Below are 19,345 nucleotides of genomic sequence, written 5' to 3'. Positions count from 1 at the left end.
ATAAAAACCTATGTAAACCCCTTCAAGGTGATCACAGTACTGGTACAAGGGGAATAATGATGAGAGGTTTAAGTACTGACATCCAAATCTGCAGTCCAATCACAGTCTCTAAAGCGAATTCACTTTGCCTGCAGGTAATGCTTCTTCTCAAAGCCCACTGCAGATGGCTGCAAGAACTATCCCAGGACAGCAGGCAAGACAAAGCTGTTACAGATGCAGCCATTCACCTAGACTTCTCTTTGCTCCTCACCAGCTCTCATTAGTCATGGGTCTGGTGCATGTGCCATTTCTGTGAGCACCCAGAGACCTGATGGGCAGTTGATCAGTGGATTTATGCATGATCAATTTATTTATGCACAGGCACAACATAGAGCACAGCTGACAGGCCTGAGGGCTCCAGAAGTGTCATGCCTATCTGTCTGTATGAGGCTAGCAAGCCTAAACATGAGAATGGAGGAGACTCTGGTGCTTTCCCCATCACCAGGATCACCTCTGTGGCCAAACCTGCTGAAGACATTGGGAAGCACTGCTGGAAGCAGCTCACTGAGGTTGCTGGAAAGAGATGTCTTGTCATTCTCATTACCACTGTCATTTTAAAATTGCCCCAAATAATTCCCAAGATGTATGTTCTCCAGTCACTGCAGCCACCACTGAACTATAGCCTGGGGGCAGGGAGAAAAACACTGTGCAAAACACAGCTCTGGGGGAGGGAAAGCCATTGCCAGAGAGTCTATGGTAAATCTAAGTTTCATGCTCTTTGGAAACCCAAATCTCAAGTACCCTCGTTAAAGATCTCTACCAAAAGACTTGCTCATACTGAGCACAGAAATCAAAATCTCCTTCCTTTAGTAGGATAAAAAGGAAAAAGGCAAATCTAAACCTGGCTGTGTGTTCCCAGTGGGTGCTGGACACCTACAGCCCCACGTTACCAGCTGGGCATTCACAGACAGGGCTGTTTTGGTAAGACAATGGAGGGCATGTTAAGACAAAGGTGGTTATTGTGTCTGCAAGGTACATTTTTAGAATGAGGGGACTGAAAACTCCAAAACTACCTAGAGACTTGCTGCTGCAGCCCCTCTATGAGTAAAAGTCAGAGACATTGCCTCCTCAGTGTCTAGTGAAGAGCAGCTCCTGAACAGCGTTGGCGTGACTGTAACACCACAGGCTCCATTACAGCCTCCATGGAGCTGTGAGCATATTAATGAGAATCAGTTTAAGTTGTTTTTCCATTCAAGCACTTACATAATAAAAATGACACACAACATTATCTCTTACAGACTGAAAAAGCAAGGAATGGGAGATTTGAATACGTCAGCTTGGTCGATTTATATCTCTCCACAGAAGTACATTAAAAAGAAAAACAATTAAAAGAATGAATACTCAGATTTTCACTATTACCTACTCTTTATGGAGTTTAAGATACTGCATCCCTAAAATCCCCTCATAATAGTACTGCCATATAATAGAGGGAAATATGACCCAAAACTTACCTGGTAACTGTGGGGGAAGTTCATAAGAAATGCATAAGAAAATGCACTTTCATTTGAAGTTTTGGTTTACTAACACAGAATTTTAGAATAAAATTAGATTTAGACTTTAGAATAAAAATCCAAAGACAATTCATTTTGCTGCTTTGATGAGCATTTTGAAATAGTTAATCCTAAAGAAGTGAGACTAACCATAGACAAAGCATCAATTTTCACCTCCCCACACTTCCACAGAGTAATGCACAAAATGCTCTGCCTTGTACAGGCTTAGGCAAACTCACATTTTTTGATAGATATGGCAAACTTTTCCATTAATGCTCTCTGGCTTTTTATGTGTATCCAAAAATGTATCCCAATGAGCTGAACACAGTTTCCCAAACTGAGCTTTTACAAATGCTGTGTTTGGGATTAGGTAAAACCTTCCTGGAATGGTGGGAAGCTTCAAGGAGGAGCTTCACAGAGAAATTGAAAGCCTGCAGGGTCAAGCTAAATACTTCCCTGGTCCCTTTCACTCGCCAAACTAAGACTGTCACTGATTCTCACAATTTCTTCCATGCTTTGAGATGGATCATGTTCACCTTAAACCCAACTACCCAAGCAGTTGTGCCTGCTTACCTCCAACTCTTTATCACTCAGAGAGCCCACGCTGCACAAGCTCTGGTTGGAAGACTCACTATTTAACGGACCCTAGTGAGAAGCAAGCAAAGACTGTTAGAAACAACTTCCCTACAAGGCAGACCCATCCTAAAAATCACTCAATCTCTGGGCTAACTACAGTTACAGCAGCACCATGGATCAAACTCCTAGACAGGGGATTGGGCACTAAGATGCTTCAGAAGATATTTGCAGCAGGACAGTTGGATTGTTCGACATTTTTTTCCTCAGGATAATGATCCAACTTTTGGAGTATTTCTGAATCAGTTCATTTCCTAACTGGTCTATTTACCCACATCCACAAAATAGCCAAGGTGGTATTTTGAGAAGCCTAAGGCTTGAGGAAGAAAACCTAAATTTGTTGAGTAGTAGTTTTCTCTTTTTGTTGAGAAAACCTAAATTTGTTTAGATGCATCCTCATCTGGCAAGCCAGCTATTACTGTTATCAGATGATGGCCCTACCATTGATTTAAATGTGTCATTTTATGCTTTTTTCAACACTAGGAAAGTGAACAAGTGAAACTTGTGTTAAGAGCAGTACAACTGGCACCCATAACACAACCTTTCCCACTTGGCTATTTCATGGACCCATGTGTGACCTGCCCATAGAGCAGCTGCTCCCACCAGGCCAAAGCAGAAACTCACGAGACCAGAAAAAGATTTACCAAAATTGTAACCAGGTACCTCAAGAGTCTGCTGCATCTTTTCAGGCTCTGCTGGATACACATCTGCATTTTTACATATCCAAGTAGTTTGAAAATTATTTAAGATCTCTAATAAAACCGGTTTTAAAAGGAAAAAGTGAATCATGCAAAGTCACTGTGTTTTATCCTGACACAAGAGTATCCTCCTACAGATCTAACTTAAGAAATTAAGACAAATTTGACAAAGATGTAAAAACAAGGTTCACAATTAACAATGGAATGTATTAACAGGAAGAATGACATGATAAAGCCACTTCTCAATTAATAACTTGTGAGCATCTTTTCCCAAGATGCATTCCATTTTAGCATTTTTAACTTTGCAGTAACCACTTCCCACCAATCAATCTTTCCTCAAAGCAAAGCCACTTCTCATTATACACTTGAGCAGAAGCCTCAAGTGGTGGAGTGGAGGAGAAGCCTTAACACCACAGAGAAACCCCACACTAGATAATTTTTTAATAGATCAGTTCTCTCTCCCCTGTTTAAGGGCCAAACACCACTATCAAATTGTGACATAATCTAGCTATTACTAACCTAAATTCCCAAGCAGGCATGTGCTGAAAGTAGACATTTACCTTCTGTGTTCACTGTGAGTGTTAAATATCAAATTCAGTTCTCCTAAAACAACATGCTCAGTTGCTTAAAAAAAAAAAAAAAAGAACTTCAACACCTGAATAGCTCAAGAAGCTGAACATTTAGGATTCTCTTAAGGAAAAATTGCAGGTTTACATTCTTTAAGCCACACTATTATCCCTTCAAGGGATCACACAAATAGCTCAGGACCAGAAAAAATGTTTCACTTCATCTCTTCAGCAATAGTTTCTTTTAAGCAAAACAACAAGCTCCTTACCACCCAATGTGATGGCTCACAAATGTTATAGGTACAACTCTTGGTTATTCCAGGAATTTACTCCTGGGCCAACAGGACCTAACAGAAGTGCCAACATTAACCTTAGCTACATCCACATGAAAGCCTCACTGCTAAAAAAATTGTAAAATCTTATGGCAAGTGGCAACAGAAAGTAAATGCTTTCACTCATGAAAAAAACTTGTTTATAAACTGCACAAATGCTGCTCTCCAAAATCTGTCTGTTCTCTCAGGAGCTCCAACCCCAACAGCACATCCGAGGCACCAATCAACCTTCTGTGCCAGGTGAGAACTTTGTGAGATACAGGAGCTTCTCTCCAAATGAGTGTTTGCTGGGCTCACACTGGCCTTCTGACATGATAAAGATGAAAGTGAAAGTTGTTTCCACATTTGCTTAAATCTTGCTGTCTCCATTTTGCAGATGGATAGCAAATGACAGGAGCAGCTGTTTCAAAAACACCACATTTGAACTTTCCATGAACATTATGATTGAAGGGGAACTCCAGTGGCATACACAGGACAACTCTTCTGCAAGGCCCCTGTATTCTGGGATCACCTGGAAAATAAACTGATGGGGCCACTTATAGCTAAAAATTATACTAACACTTTTTGCAGAAATACAAGTTTATCTTGTTCAAGAAATCCACTCAGTTTGCACCTTAATGTAAAGTTCTGGGATGCAAGCAGCTGGAAAAATGCCTAATACAAAATCCACAATGTTTTTCTTACTTCCAGTACTACGAGTACCTGCACTGACTACCCTGCATGGGAAATTTTTAGCTCTACCAGCTGGAATCAAAACCATGTCTCACATCAATAAAAGAGGAGTTCAATGCTGGTCAGATTCTTGACCAGAAACCCCCCACCCCTTTTTTTTTTTTTCCTTTATTTCAAATGTTCCTCTAGAACTTACACTGATGATGTGGTAAAACTCAACTCAGTGCAGTAGCAGAAAGGGTGAAAAGGAACCAACTTCTTCATTAGGGAACTGGAACAGAACAGCTTGTCATTGTCTACAGGTATCCAGCAATTTCACTGTCACGTGTATTGATTTATGAACAAATGCATAATTAATTCTTTGTAGACATGTTTTGACCCATGCAATGGAGCAAATGCATCATTTTGCTTTTCCCCTGCTCACATTTAAGAGGACCTTCCATTGACACTTTTCTTAGTCTAAAGGATAAGACCTTTACAGACAAGAGCTGAACTTGGCAAAGTTGGCAAAAAGTCTTGTTTTGAAGTATTTTGGCTATGGAAACCCAAATTATTCACTAGAATGTGGGGTACTCAAAGCAACAAAGATGCAATACCTAGGATGTTTCAGGAACATGGCCTCGTGCTCAGCTGCACCTCTCCTCATGTAATATGTCAAGAGAAAGGAAAAGCAAGTTTTCCTGATTATCCAGATAACATGGGGTTATGTGTAAAATTAGGTATCAGCTGGTTATAGCAACAAGTTTAGGCACGGATGCGACAAACCATATATCTGAGTATGTCCCTTCAGCTGACAGTCAGTTAGTGCATCTATAAAAAATGCTTCAAATTTATATTTTAGCATTCCTGACTGTTTATATTTAACTCAGCAACTGACTTGAGATAAATGTTCAATACTTAATTTAGCATACAATTTTTAAGTGGACATGACACAGAAGGAATTGAAGGAATGAACGTGAATTTTGAAAAAAAAAAACCTGAAGTAAACAAAGAACATTAACATGAGTATATTGCCAGGGAAGTAGCAGGGTGCATATTAGCACATAATATACATGCAATAGTTTATACAGATAAGGCTCATGAATTTTATTCCAGAAGTTATCTGATTTTTCTAGTACAGACCACTTTGGGATAACACTGCACTTCTCTGCTCTTACTTCCAGCCCACTCATCCACTGTGCCCTGTCAGGGCAATTGGTGATGGGACTCAGCAAAAATTCAAAATACCTGGGTCATCTGAAACAAGCTAATAGTACCTATAGTGTTTACCCAAATGACAAGCACAAGAACAGCACACACTTCCTCCTCCACAAGGAATTTCTCTCCAAGATAAGCTGGCATGCTTTTTTCCCTGGTGATTCACCTATCAACTGCTGCTTCAAAGTCTGTGACCTACCTATGCACAATAAAGCCTCCATGTTAAGAACTGGATGCAACAGCAGCAGGCACTTTGAAGACTCCTACTCAAGAGGCAAGAATATAAAATCTGGCCACTCACAGGAGCTGGTTCGTCATTTCTCCCTTTGCCAGAGCCCCTGGAAAGCCCACAGTGAGGCTTCAATGGCTGAGACTTCCAAAGAAACAACTTATCCTGCTAATAGCTCCCACCAGATCATCTAGAACAACACCAAGCAGACTCAGCCCCCCTTACCATTTCTGCCTCCCATGACTTGTACATTTCCACAGCCTCCCCCACTTCCCAGAAATGATCCATCACTCCACAACTCAAACTGGGCAGTCTCCATTTTGTGCTCTCCAATTCCTTGTACTGAAAAGGAGCTCTAGGAATTCCAGCTGCCTAGCCAGAGTCTCCAACATAGGCTTACAGCAACATGCACAGCAAAATTTTCTTGCTGTCTAAATGAAGGAGACATGGAGATAGACATGCTTCACTACCTCAAGCCAGGATAACCAAGTTCCTCTGAATTCTGTAGCAGATCAATGGATTTCAAAGGCCAAGAGCCAATCCTTCGTTCCACTAAAGACTAGTGCTGACTCCACACAGGTTTACACCAAAGTGAAATGGTCAAATGGCTCTACAGTTACTCTGGTGTAGTGCTACTATGTCAGGTTTAATTAACATATTCTTATCTTATTTCAAGCATCATGTAAGTATGAGAATTACAACCTACTTCTTAACTAGACATTTAGAAAAGCTCAGTATTACTGCTGATAATGAAATCCCTGAATCGCTGAGGTCTTTTTGCCACGAGAAGTTAATCTACTCTCAGATGTTCACAGGTAACCCCCACTCTATCAGATGGGCAAGTAGATTTGCAGCAGGATTTGCCTGGCTTCCATTATGCTTCGAGAGTTCTCTAGGATTGGAAAGATGGTATTTTTACTTTACTGATGGCAAACTGGACAGAAGGGTCACGCGACTCATCCTAACCCTCAGCTTAGGAGCAGAAATAGGACTGAGATCTAACAACTATTTCTGGGCTCTAGCAGCCAGACAACACATTTGAAGTAATGTTGCACACAGAAGCATCCAAACAATTTTCAAGTATCTGGCATAAAGTCCTGGCACACTCTGCAGGAGCTGCAAAACTCAATTCTAAGTTTTACAACTCTTATTAACTGGTTCTTCTCATGGCCGATGACACCTGTTGGGCACCACCACTGAGCAGCACCACTTCCCTCCAAGGAAGATATGATTATCCTCAAACACAAATTCTCCACATGGTAACCTTGCTGCTAAAACTATTGCTGAGTACATCACAGAACTGGAGTTGCTGAAGTGATCAAGACTTCAAAAGTTACAGACAATAAGTAAAAACCAAACTAATCCAAGCAAATACTGTTCTTTATGAACAATTCTTTGGCAGCATATATTCTGCATCATTACCTCAGAGCAGGAGGAAAAAGAGCACTAGCTACCAAGACCACGACTTTTTAAACTCTGGCACAGTCAGATGGATCTACAAGATTCCTAGAGCCCAGCTATGCTCCCTAGAAGTACTTCAGCCATTTTAGTTTAACTATAAAAGTGGCACACAGAGCTTGGTTCAGAGATCTTCTGAAAACCAAACTTGTAGAAGATACATGTGCTGCTGTGAGGATACACCCTGGTTAAGCCTGAGACAGGCTGTGTACAAATACAGGTTCACCCATCACAATTACTAATTTAAATTCTTATCCAGGAAAAGTCTGTGGAAATGACTCAAATCCCTTCAAGTTAACCTGCCTGATATCTTAAAGGCAGCACTCAAATAGGAGAACGGGAGGTGGAAGATGGGAACAGACAAAATTAAACAATATTATCTAGAGAAACAACTCACATTTTGTCTCCTGGGCCTCCTGACCTAAGGAAAATGTCTAGTCAGCATAATGCCTCATGGGAATATACACTTAGATTTTCCCAGTATGTAAATATAAACAGGAGCTAAATAAGCAGAAACAGTCAATGTCAGTGTCATGTGTTAATTCAGGGACTTGCTCTGGGAATTTAGTGAAGAATGGCACTTCACCATATGGCAAGAATAGACGTCTAAAGCATCACCAGCTTTATGAAGCTATCTAGTGACATGGGTGAAGCACAGGAGTATAACAGTTGCCTAGAAACATTCCTTGCTCATAAATTTGATTCAATGAATTAACTCCAAGCTTCTAGTGAGATACATTCTTCAGCTACTAAGTAAGAAACTTCATCACAGACTTGCAACAGAATTTTTGAGGCTTTTGGAGCTGCAAATGACCTTGGTCATTGGGTTGTGCCTTCAGCTACCACAGGAGGTGACAAGCACACAGTTGTTTCCAAAACAGTTTAGGATTTCTGTCCTCTACTGTTGTTACTGGAAAGCTCTTCCATAATCCCATTACTCTGATGGCTAGAAGCTTTTTTCTAGTTTCCAGCCTGAAAACTTGTTCTAGATCAGCTTGCTTTCATTCATACCTCCAAACACTTACAGCTGCTCTTTAACAACACAGAGGAACTGTGGGCTTGAAGCTGAAGTTGTATTAAGGTATATATGAATGCTTTCATTTTATACAGGTCCAAAATATACTCTGTGCTGCTAAACATTAAAAAACATTAAACGCTGCTGAACATTAAAGAAAGACTCCATACACAGCAAGATACACCCAGTGGGAGGACGGCAGGAAGCTCAGTGCAACTGCCTGCTGCCTTCATCCAATCACATCTGAGATGACACTTCTTCCTTTTATGCAATAAACAGCACCAGATACCTTCCATCCCAGGAGGATGGGCCAGGCCCTGCCCCACTAGATGGCACTCACTTACTACATGGTTCTTTCATTAAACATTTCATTGGAGCCAGCTAAAAATCTCAGCTGAATCACACAAAATTGTATCACAGCTTTCCCAATATATTCCCTTGAAGACAGTGACCTACCAATGCCAGGGCGGAGCATGACGGACGGAGGCTTGGGGGGGTAGGGAGGGAATTTGAAGCACCAACCTGGGAGGGAATGTAGTAGCTGAAATTAATATTGCAACCAAAATTTGCTGCAACATAGTAGAGTCATGCTAATTTATATCAATGGTTGGCTGATCTATTACAAATTAGCAAGAATGCAAGTAAATAAATATATTGTTTGCAGTAAGTGTAATGCACTTTAACAGTTTACTGGCTAGTACAACGTAAAACCCTGTAACAACAGGTAAAAATAAAACTCAGTAACAGAACAGCTTTGCTCAAAGTGAGGCCTCCAGCAAATGAGGCTTTTTTCCCTGGATTGCTTTAAAAACAAGTTTTCAATATTCACCCCTACAGAAAAGGGCACGTACTTTCTGCTCTAAACATATTGGAAACATAATTAAGATTTGCTTTCCTGTATCTCTCAAAGGTTATTCCTTTAAAAGGAAGAGTTCCTAACATTCTTTGTGAAAGCTAAGTACATTGGTACTGCTTTAAAGCTATACCAGTGTCTATGCTTTTAGCTGTTCTAGTAAGATGTTTGGGTTTATCTGCACTGGTACAGCCAAAGATTCTGAAGTGACAAAACGGGGGCCAGGAGGCAAGAAACAGGTGATAAAGTACATGAAAAGTTGTAACATTGTATGAAACAAGATCACAGCACAGTAAATGCCATCAACTTTCATGCAATAAAAAGAACTTAATATGTTAGAAGTCTTAAGAGTAGGGGAAAAGATAAAAAATCCCCACACTCTTACTTTAGCAACTGAAATTGTTACCTCTTAACTTCTAGTGTTAATCTTTCTTACAGCTGAGCATTTGGCTTCCTTTTGCTCTCTTCCCAGACTCAAGTCTGTCTGAGAGGCAGAGCAGAAAGAAAAGTGAAAATCCAAACAAAACTCTTTCAAGTTTTGAATCACTTTGTGTTTTTCAGAGAAATGCGGCATCTACAAGGTTTTATCTCAAAACAATTTTAAATGGCTTTAGAAAATCATCTAACAATGTGTTGCTTTACCTTCACGTTCAAAATTCAGTATCTCCCTCAAAAATTAACTCATTATCCCTGACCTAGTTTAAAATGAGTTCTGTCACCATTTCATTGCTCAGAAAGTCTGACATTAACACTACCAGCACCTTGAGAACTCACAGCTTAATGCCAGGACACGAAGCAATGACACAAGGTTGTTACTCAGGTGCCTTGCTTTAGATAGTGCCTGACCAAGTGGAAACTGTACATGAGGATAAAGATGGGATTTTATTGGCAGGTTGTGGATCAGACACAGGAGAGCTGCCATGCAAACATTTTTTTGTATGTTCCGTCTGATGGGGTAGAAAATTTTAGCGCCTGCACCCCAAAGAATAGGACTCAATGTTTCAGTCTGGTTATGTGTTGTATCCAACACACAACACTTGAAACTGTATCCCATCAGCAGCCAAATTCAGCTCTCAAAGATGTTACTGGAGAAAGGAAGGGCCAGATGAGATTCCCAGTTCTACAAAGTTGTCATGGAGTGCTTTGGGCACACAAGATGCCTTAAGATGGAACAATTCCTAAGAACTTAATTAGAGCCCAAAATCTTCTGTACAACAAAACATCTGCTCAGAGATCCCATTTTCATTCCTCTCTAACATACTTCACAGGTTAGAGTTCAAAACACAACAAGTGACACAGAATTTGTTTGCAAAGAAAAATTATCCATGTAGAAATCAAAAAACCCAATCCAAGCACAAGGCAGGATGGCTAAGCAGTCATAGCTGTCACCACAGGTACTCACACTCACCTTGGCAACCCCAACCCCGGTGAACCTGGCCTCCAGGAGCTCCTGCCTGCGTGGGTCCAGGCTATGCAATTCTTCCATCATTTCTGCTGCTATGGAAGAATAACACTCCGATTATGAAATGCAAGGAAAGACAGAGACATTTAGTACTCCGTGCCACTGACGAAACTTAAGAGTGCCTATTCTGCAGCACAACCATGTAGAGAGCATTTTCTTGCAAGAGAAATGCAAGATTACCATGTAGTAACAACATGACTTTGCCACCATATTATAGTATTTAAACCATAACCCTGCTGGAGTTTCCTCTCCTCTGTTGTACCAGCCATTTCAAGATCTCTAAATCCAAGAAACAAATTATGACACATTTTCCCACTGGATGCTTTATTAAAATGAAAACATGGGACCAGAGTGTTATGACTAAAAGCTTCAGAGCTTTTCATCTGTGCTGCATGACTAGAAGAAAAAAAAAGCAACATTCTTTACCCCATAATTTATTTTTGGCCAATCCTGGAAATACTCAAGCTCCATGAACTCCAGATTTCACTGATAACAGCTTTGCTTCTTCCAAGCACAGAATGGGATTATAAGAAGAAAATAACACACAATTAAACCTCTTAATTTACAAGGTAAAGCATCAGATCCTTCTAAAATAGCAGCTTTTACACCCGGGAGGTACCTGGGGTACCCCTTGGCAACCCAACACTATGGGTGGCCTTATTTGAAGGGTTAAAAATCTACCCTGCATAACTGTGTAAACAGGTTAAAAATCAGGAAATACATAATTCAAATCCTGAACTGAGAAAAAAATGGGACAAAATTCACCGTTCATTACAACTGTGAATCACATCTTCCCAACTGCACCAATCAAGTTCATTTCCAGAAATGTCTGTTCCAGTTCCATTTTCTGGACTAAGGTAGAAAAAAATAAAAAGGCCAGAAACAGAAGATAAAGATTTGCTGTGTAAAGAGCATATGCGATGAGGAAAGTTCTTGAAGGGCAGCAAGTGCCCTCTAGAACAGGCAGTGCACAATTGTTCCTTTTATGAACTGTCCATTTTGTCCCTGCTGCTTCCTCCAAACGCTGCGGCTCCAAATCACAGGGGCAAAGTGGATCCATCCGGGGGCATTCTCAACTGCTCTCCCAAACCAGTCCCAACCTTCAAAAACTAATGGGATCCTAAAAGTGGTTATTAAACAATCATATTTCTGCCACGGGCTCTAAAAGCCCAACAAAGCTCTCAGCCCAGTTTTCAAAACAGGAAATCTGAGTAGCGAGGAAAATGACAGACAAGCCGCAAACGCCAAGATGTTCAAGCGCTCCCAGGGTTCTCGTCCATCATGGGGCGACCATCCGCAGGGAATCGCATCCCCACACCGGGATGCTGTTCTGGGGAAGGGGCTGACACAAGTTCCCCCCGCCGGGGGCTGCTCCGGGACCCGTTGCATCCCTCCAGGCAGGGCTAGCATTCCCTCCTGTCCTCCTGGGAGGGGATTTCCAACACCCCTCTCCTACCCACTCGGGACGCAGACGCAGCAGCCGCCAAGCAAGCAGCCTTGCCCCGCTGCCAGCTGCTGCACCGCCTCGGCCTCTTCCTCCTCCCCTCCAGCACCGCCTCAGCCCTCATCCCGAGGCTTCGCAGGCCAAGCCCCTCCGCCGCCCCCAGCTCTCACCCCCGCCCGCCAGGCCGGGCCGGGCCGGGCCGCGGAGCCTGCGCTGCTCGGTGCCCGGCGAGGGGCCCAGGCCGCGCTGCCGCCGCCCTGGCTCTCAGGCCGCGGCCCTGCAACCGTGACCCGGGCCGCGGTACCAGCCCCCGCCACCGCCTTCCCCGTGGCCGCCCCCACCCACTCTCGGGCCGGGCGGGGACGAGGCGAGAAGTGTCCCCACGCTGCCCCCGCCGCCCCTGGGGGTCTCACCTGGCGCTGCCGCTCCTGCCGCCGCCGCCCGGCCCAGCGCTCCCCGGGCACCGCGCGGATCCCGCCGCCGCCGGGGGCAGGAGCAGCAGCAGGAGGAGGAGGGAGGGAGGGAACCTGCTGCGGCGGCGGCGGCACGGGCGGGAAGAGGAGGCCGGGGGCGGCTCCGCGGCTTGAACCGCGGGCACTGAGGCTGAGAAGGGCGGAGGGGAAGGGTGGCGAGGGGTGGAGAGGGAAGGCTCCGGGCTGGGGGTAGGCCGCGGATCCCCGGCCTCGCGTGAGGGGCCTGGCCGGGCCGGAGCGCGCGCGGGCCGGCGGCGGCAGGACAAAGGCCTCGCGGAAAGACCCGGCGGCCAGGTGGGGCGGGCGGGCGGGGCGGGGGGTGCACGGGGCCGGCGGGCGCGGTGGGGCCGGGGCAGGTGCGGCCCCTCGTCCCTCCCGCCCCGCGGCGCTGGGCCCGGCCCGGCCGATGGGGGCACACGCGCTGGGGAAACCGCGCCGCGTCTCGCGAGACTTGCGCGGCGGGAGGGGGGAGGGGGGTCAGAGGGGGCGTGGCTTGAATGGGGTGGGGCCTGAGGGGGCGGAGGGAGGGGCGGGGGTGGCAGGTGGGGGGGTCAGTGGGGCCGGGGGGTCAGGGCAGGGGGAATGGGCGGGGGTCACACAGGGCAGGGGGGCAGCAGGGATCAGAGTTCTGCGGGATCCGGGGTGGGGCTTGGCCCTCATTTGGACCTGCGGCTCAGGGCAGGTCTGAGGGGGCAGGGGGCATGGCAGGTGTCACACAGGTCTGGGGGAGCAGCAAGGGCTCAGGAGGGGCCATGGGGTTACGGGATTCGGGGGGGCTGAAGGGGCAGCGGGCTCAAGGGCAGTTCAGATCTAGCTCTGGGATGGGGACAGGCCTGGGGGGCACTGGGGAGTAATACACGTGTGGGCAGGAAGCAGAGGTTCAGAGTCCCGTGGGCTCTGCGGGACTGGGGTGCTAGGCACAAGGCGGGGTCAGAAGGGCCTGGGGGTCAGGGCAGGCCTGGGGGCCGCAGGACGGATGGAGGGTGGTCAGACAGGGCTGAGGGGCAACAGAATGTCAAGGTGGACTATGGGGTCATGGAGGGATGTGGGGGCAGGCACAATGCAGGGCTTGGATCCAGCCTTGGGGTGAGGTCAGGGCTGAGGGTCAGCAGGGTGGGGCAGGGGGTGATCACAGATGGCGGGGCAGCAAGGGGCAGAGGGTGCTGGGGTATGACACGCACAAGGAGAGGGTCAGATCCAGCCAGGGCCTGGGGGTGGGGCAGGGCTGGCCTAGGGACATGCCACCACCAGGGTAGAAGAGGTTGACCTGCCCCCTGTCCCAGGATACCCCAGAGAGGGAGTGCACGTATGACATCCCACCCCCCAGTTCTTCACCTCCTCTCCAGTCTCCATCTTACACACCCACGAGCAATCTCACTCCCCAAACCACCCTCATCCCCTGGAGTAAAGGGTGCAAGGGCACCTCAGCACCCCCAGCTGATCCCCATTCCATCCTTGCCCCCTGGGAACACCACCTGGAATGGGCCGGGCCCCTGGTTCAAGGCTGATCCAGCAGGTATAACATCTGTGAGACACAAACCGCGTGCCTCAGCAGCCCCCAAGACACACTCTCGCCTTTCCAAGGCCAAACTGCCACCACAGTCGGGAAAAGAGGCCTCAAAATGAATAAAGATAGGTCTTGTTCCAGCTGGAATGAAGCAATTCCACTGCAGTTCGTTCGGCTCATTGCAGGCAGCAGGAGCAGGACCCACAGCGCTGCGGGCGTTGCACCCGCTCGCTCCAAGGCTGAATCAGCTTTCCTAAAAGCAAACAAGCAGGAGAGGATTGTTGGGAGAGGAAGTGGCCAGGCCTGTCCAAGGGGAGGCAGGCGCGGATTAGCAATGGGAGCGGAGGTTCCTGGAGCTCGATAAAGGATTTGCCAGGGCTGGGAACACAGAGGGAGCTCCGTCCCCTCCCCTTCACTGCGTGACATCGAGCGATTTACGACCGAACTGGAGCCGACTAGTTTGGCAAAAGAGACGTGGAGCGGAGCCGGCAGAGCATCGTGGAAAAACTGCTCCTGCAAGGTGATGGGGGAAATTGTGTTATTTTAAAATTGCTAATTTATTGTACTTTGTTAAGTTGCTGCAGCAAATGGCTCTGGGAGTGCTGCCTGCTTGTGCAAGCTGCTTTTCCTGTGCTTTAATCTTTTTTTCTTTCAGTACAAGAGCCACTCCAGTTTCAGCTCCTGCTCTGTAAGTCACATTTTCAGCATGATTAGTGGTAGGAATTTGTAAAATAAATAATTAAATAAATAGTTGTTTGTGTCTGTATTGGGTTGTGTTTTTAAAGAAAAAATCCTGGAGTAAATATTCCATCAGCTGGTAGCTAATTACAGCCACTTGGGGAACGTTAATTAGGACCACTTGCAGTGAACATTGTTCAAGGAGGTTTAAATTTCATTAGTGCATTTCAGTTTGATTTTGGGTGGAGAGGAGGAGTTATGGAAGCTGTTACACCTAATAAAGGGACTGACTTACTGAACCCTCTAGCTCTTCTGGACTCCACTGCCCTAAGAAACACCTCCAACTCTAAAGGGAGCAGTTCACCCTCTTAGAGTGGACACCAGAATTGGACACCAGTAGCAACCATAATTTTTCCTGTGCTTTTTTGACAGTGCTTGATGGGGCCCTTCCTCCTCCTTCTCCATTCATTGCGAGGGACTGCACTGCCAGGTATCACAATGCCATCAGTATTTCCATGTAGGCCACAGAAGAAACTTTTGCTGTCACGGAATCACAGAATGGTTTATGTTGGAAAGGTCCCCAAAGGTCCTGTCCCACGCTCTACCACGGACAGGGACATCTTCCACCAGACCAGGTTGCTCTGAGCCCCATCCAACCCGTTCTTTTACACTTTCAGGGATGGAGCAGCCACAACCTCTGTCATTTCCTGATGGTCGTTTGCTCACTGTCATTTTCACCGAAATCACAGACCAATGTCCCTCTTTTCCTTCCCTCCAGCAGGACCAAATTCCCAGGGAGAGCCTCCTGGAGAATCCACTGCAGCCAGGAATGTTTTTCTAGACATCCCTTGATGCACCACTGAGTTCCAGGCCTGTCAGAGGGCCCATGGCAACAGCTCTGGGCTCTGCCAGGTCAGGCCAGAACAGAAGGTGGTGACATCTGATAAGGAACAGATGAACTCAGGTTGCACTGTTCTCCCCCTGTGACTCCCCCTCTCCTGCCCTGCATTCCTCTGAAATAACTGGGGTTTCTCTTCTCACTCCCCAGTTTGGGACTGGGGCACATCCCCTTCAGCACATCCTGTAAAGGCAGCCCTTGTGTTTTGCAGTCCAAGTGCTACCTCAGCTCTGCTCCTGCATGTCCAGAAGCTCACCCTCACTGTGGTCATATCCTTCCTGACACTCCTCTGCTGCACACTATGGTCCTCTCCACCTCCATCCTCTGAAGAGCTTCTCAGAACAACACTTCCAGCTTCAACTTCCTTTCCAAGATGCCAAAATTGCACCTCACACCAAACATGGCAGCTGGTCCCTTTGTGGCACAGAGAGGGAAGGAATCAACAACTTGTAACTGTATTTCTGGCTGTAAGCAGGAATTTTAGAGCAGCCTTTAAGGATCCCACTTGCTGTCAGCAGAGTACAGGTAGGTACAAGGGATTTTTAGAAAAGTTTGTCAGATAACAGTAGGAAGGAAGTTACTGGATAAATTTCCCACTGATCTCAGAACCTTTTCCTCCTACACTTCATCAGGACACAGCTCTGAACAGAGATGCGCCGCACAGCCCAGCCTGGTACAACACTTCCAACTGTGATGTGCCAGCACACGTGAGATTGGGCTCACTGGAAGAGCAAAGGTCTCTCAGGTAAAAATATAATTATCAGTGTTGACACATCACACTTGGACTACTTTTTATGACATATTTTCTCCTGGGAGCTGATCCCCCAGGTTTGGACTCAGCAGAGAATTGGTGGAGTGTTTTGTTTGTTTTATGTTAGTGGATTTTTTGTTTTGTGTTTTTTTTTTGTTTGTTTGTTTGGCTTTTTGGGTGGTTTTTTGTTGTTGTTGTTTTTTCAATAAGGAAAGCCAACTTATCGGAAGGTGCTTTTGGTCAGAAAAGGTCAGCTTATTTCTGTTCTTACAGGGAAAGGTTTGCTCTTCAAAGTGGCTGGAATATGTAAATAGTTCATCATTTTGTACAGGAAATTTTCTGATTCAATTAAAAATTCTAATACCAACTTCTAAGATACTACTTCTAAAAGCTTATAAAGCCTCAAAACTAAAACAATGTAAGTTTAGAAATCAAGATTCTATTGACCTCAGCTTGATTTCTCCCATCATATTACAGTTAGGGAGCAATTTCTGAGTGTTTCACATTCTGGTCCAGCAAGAGAAGAAACTATTTGGACCTCCAAGAATTCTCATGCAGGAAAACTCCTCCTTCCAGCCCACACCTGAGTGATGTATGAAACTATTCTGTTTTCCCTTTTTCTCATTAAGAGCCCCTAAGCTTTGGTCCTTTCAGAGGAGTTTGTTATGAGCAACAGAGTATGCACATGGCTGACCAAATATTATCTCATCCATGGGGAGAAGCCAGCTCTCTGCCAGCATCAGCTCTGCCAGATCTCTCCTGTCCACATCCTGCTTTCCAGATCTGCCATCAACCAGTGTTAATGCCTCTGATTACATTACTGTGGTAGCTCTCCTCTTCTTGTCTCAGCCTCCCTGGATGTCAGTCATATGCTTAGTACACAGCACTTGTATCATGTTTTGAAAAACCACTCAGCTGCCACAGCCATCTTGTTTCTCACTGGAGCTTGGAGCTCCCCTCCACAAGCACAGCACACTCAGCAAAACAGCAGCAAACCTTGCCTTCCCACCACAGCTTCTCTGCTAACCCACAGGACAGATTAGACCAAAGTTGGGTAAGATTTTATAGAGATTTTAACAGAGCATCAAACAAGTTCCTTCTGCCTTCAATTTTGAAAAGGTAAAATGTCAAAAGTAAAGATTCTGATATTTTTAATGTGTTTTTGGTGACTTTTCTTTGTCTCTGCTTTCCAGGCTTGTGGAATATACTAACTGCATTTTCCCAAGCATTTCTGTACTGCCATAAGGTCTGGAAATCTACTGATATAAGGTACACAACAGAATAGCTGAGAGTCCTCAGTGATACTAGGACACAGGCAGCTGGGGACTGGAGAAAAACAACAAATAGCTTGAATCTTTAAAACATAAAAGCTGGCATAAGTGATCTCAAATCCAAACATTTTATAGCACTGGGGGGAAAAAAAAACCCAACCAAAACTCACAAGAGTACAACACTCAACAGGGTTTTGAAGATTTTAGCACCATGGATGATGTCTCCTCCAGGCATCACATCCTGAAGAGGCCTACCCTTGTCTGCACAGCAGAAATTGTTAGACCTAATGAGGCATGAGCTGCCAGTGAAGATTTTTCTAGGCTTGGGGCATTCAAAACATGTCCATTCAAAACATGTTGCCCTTGTGTGGATTCTTGTCTACTAAGGGTAGGGCTTTGCCACTCTAGGAACATTAAAAGTGTCTTTCCTCATTTTCCTTAGGGAGACAACTGATATTTGAGATTTGAACACCTCAAAGATAACAGATCAATGCCTGACTCCTTCCTGAGGCCATTCCAGAGTCTCCACCCTCCTACACAATGGAGTTTATCTCTGAGGTTGTTCCTGCCCCTCCCTCTCTCTACACCTTCAGGTATCCCATTAGGGAGGCTTTGATACCCAAACCCAGTAGGAAGGCATCCAGGTCACTCTGCCTTCACTGGAGCAGCAAGCCATGCGCAGCCCCAGAGCCCTGATCCAAGGCAATGTGTGTCCTGCTGCTGGAGGAGGAAGGTGGCTATGTGCAGGCACCTGGAATTGGGCACCCACCTGCAACTGCACAGCTGCCATGGCCCAGCTGAGGGGAAAAACATTGCAGGTAGGAAAGGAAGATCTCTGTGATCCCAAAGCACACACTACTGGAAACGTTTGCTGGTTCTGCAAGCATTTGGAACAATGTGATCCTCCTGAACGTGCCAGCAAGTCCCTCCCTGTCCTTGCTCACTCTTGGATTCCCAGAATACAAGAGGGCTTTATTCTCAACAGGGATTGCCCCCTGCTTTTCTTTCTCCTGCATAAAATGGGCAAAACTGTGGTCAGAGACAGGATGGAGCTGAGCTGCAGGCCGTGGCACGCACCTGCAGGAGCACATGGGAGCACAGAGAAGCACATGGCAGCACAGAGAGGCTTGTCTCTGCCTGACCTTGGGGCAGGAGGTGCCACGTGGCAGAGCCCTGCAGAGAGGAGCTGCCAGAAGCTGACAGATGGGTGAACAGCCGTGGCCACCCCACAGAAGGATTTTAAGAAAGCGTGTTGCTGACGTGGTGATGGGTGATAGGTTGCTTAGTGAGAATTACCGTATAAGGAAATACTGTGTCTTGAAGAAGTCTATAAAACCATCTTGTTTCTTTGAATAAATGATTCTGATTCCTTGCCAGTCTGAGTCTGTGCCTCAGTTGTTAAAAATGGCATCCCAAATTGGGACTTGATAGGCAACTAGTGGTTGCACCGGTAGCAATGCTCGACTGAACTTTACAGGTGGCTGAAATGAAGCCTGGGAGCTGAAACGAAGCTTGGGAGCTGAAATGAAGCTCGTGGTGCCAATCAACTTTTCTGCAAGACTGAAGGTAGCAGCTGAGAACAATGGGGGATGAACAGAATGTTGCAGAGACATTAGAAGAGATTTTTAAAAAGCATGTCAGGAAAGTTGAATCCACAGATTTGGATGGATTCTTCTTCT

The 19,345-nt window shown here is 45.8% G+C and overlaps 1 protein-coding gene and 1 long non-coding RNA gene across 15 annotated transcripts in view; one reads left to right on the top strand and one right to left on the bottom strand.

Annotated features, from left to right (window-relative positions):
• Positions 1 to 12,558, bottom strand: part of TLK2 (tousled like kinase 2) — a 42,686-nt gene extending 30,128 nt beyond the window's left edge. For 2 of the 7 annotated variants that reach the window (XM_063178940.1, XM_063178945.1), the window contains exons 1-4: positions 12,502 to 12,555; positions 10,591 to 10,679; positions 8,786 to 8,851; positions 2,103 to 2,174 (exon numbers count right to left, since the gene is read on the bottom strand). In XM_063178940.1, coding sequence (XP_063035010.1) covers positions 2,103 to 2,174; positions 8,786 to 8,851; positions 10,591 to 10,671 — 219 coding nt within the window. In that variant the 5' untranslated portion in view covers positions 10,672 to 10,679; positions 12,502 to 12,555. Of the gene's footprint in view, positions 1 to 2,102; positions 2,175 to 8,785; positions 8,852 to 10,590; positions 10,680 to 11,070; positions 11,132 to 12,501 lie in introns of those variants that run through there. The other 5 variants (XM_063178946.1, XM_063178941.1, XM_063178942.1 and 2 more) reach the window with 5 other exon arrangements.
• Positions 12,559 to 13,364: 806 nt separating this feature from the next.
• Positions 13,365 to 19,033, top strand: LOC134431019 (uncharacterized). 8 transcript variants are annotated; one of them, XR_010030932.1, is made up of 7 exons: positions 13,365 to 14,588; positions 15,179 to 15,236; positions 15,525 to 15,710; positions 15,795 to 16,169; positions 16,277 to 16,389; positions 17,589 to 17,664; positions 18,109 to 19,033. It is a non-coding gene; the product is annotated as an uncharacterized LOC134431019 (long non-coding RNA). The 8 variants fall into 8 exon arrangements; XR_010030930.1 differs by having other exon boundaries at positions 15,525 to 16,169; positions 18,109 to 18,484; positions 18,652 to 19,033; XR_010030926.1 differs by adding an exon at positions 16,873 to 16,987 and having other exon boundaries at positions 15,525 to 16,169.
• The last annotated feature ends 312 nt before the right edge of the window (positions 19,034 to 19,345 follow it).

Source organism: Melospiza melodia, chromosome 30 (genome assembly GCF_035770615.1).
Source record: "Melospiza melodia melodia isolate bMelMel2 chromosome 30, bMelMel2.pri, whole genome shotgun sequence".
NCBI lineage: Eukaryota > Metazoa > Chordata > Aves > Passeriformes > Passerellidae > Melospiza > Melospiza melodia.
Note: the sequence above shows the minus strand (reverse complement) of the source record. Positions and strands in the feature narration are given on the sequence as shown.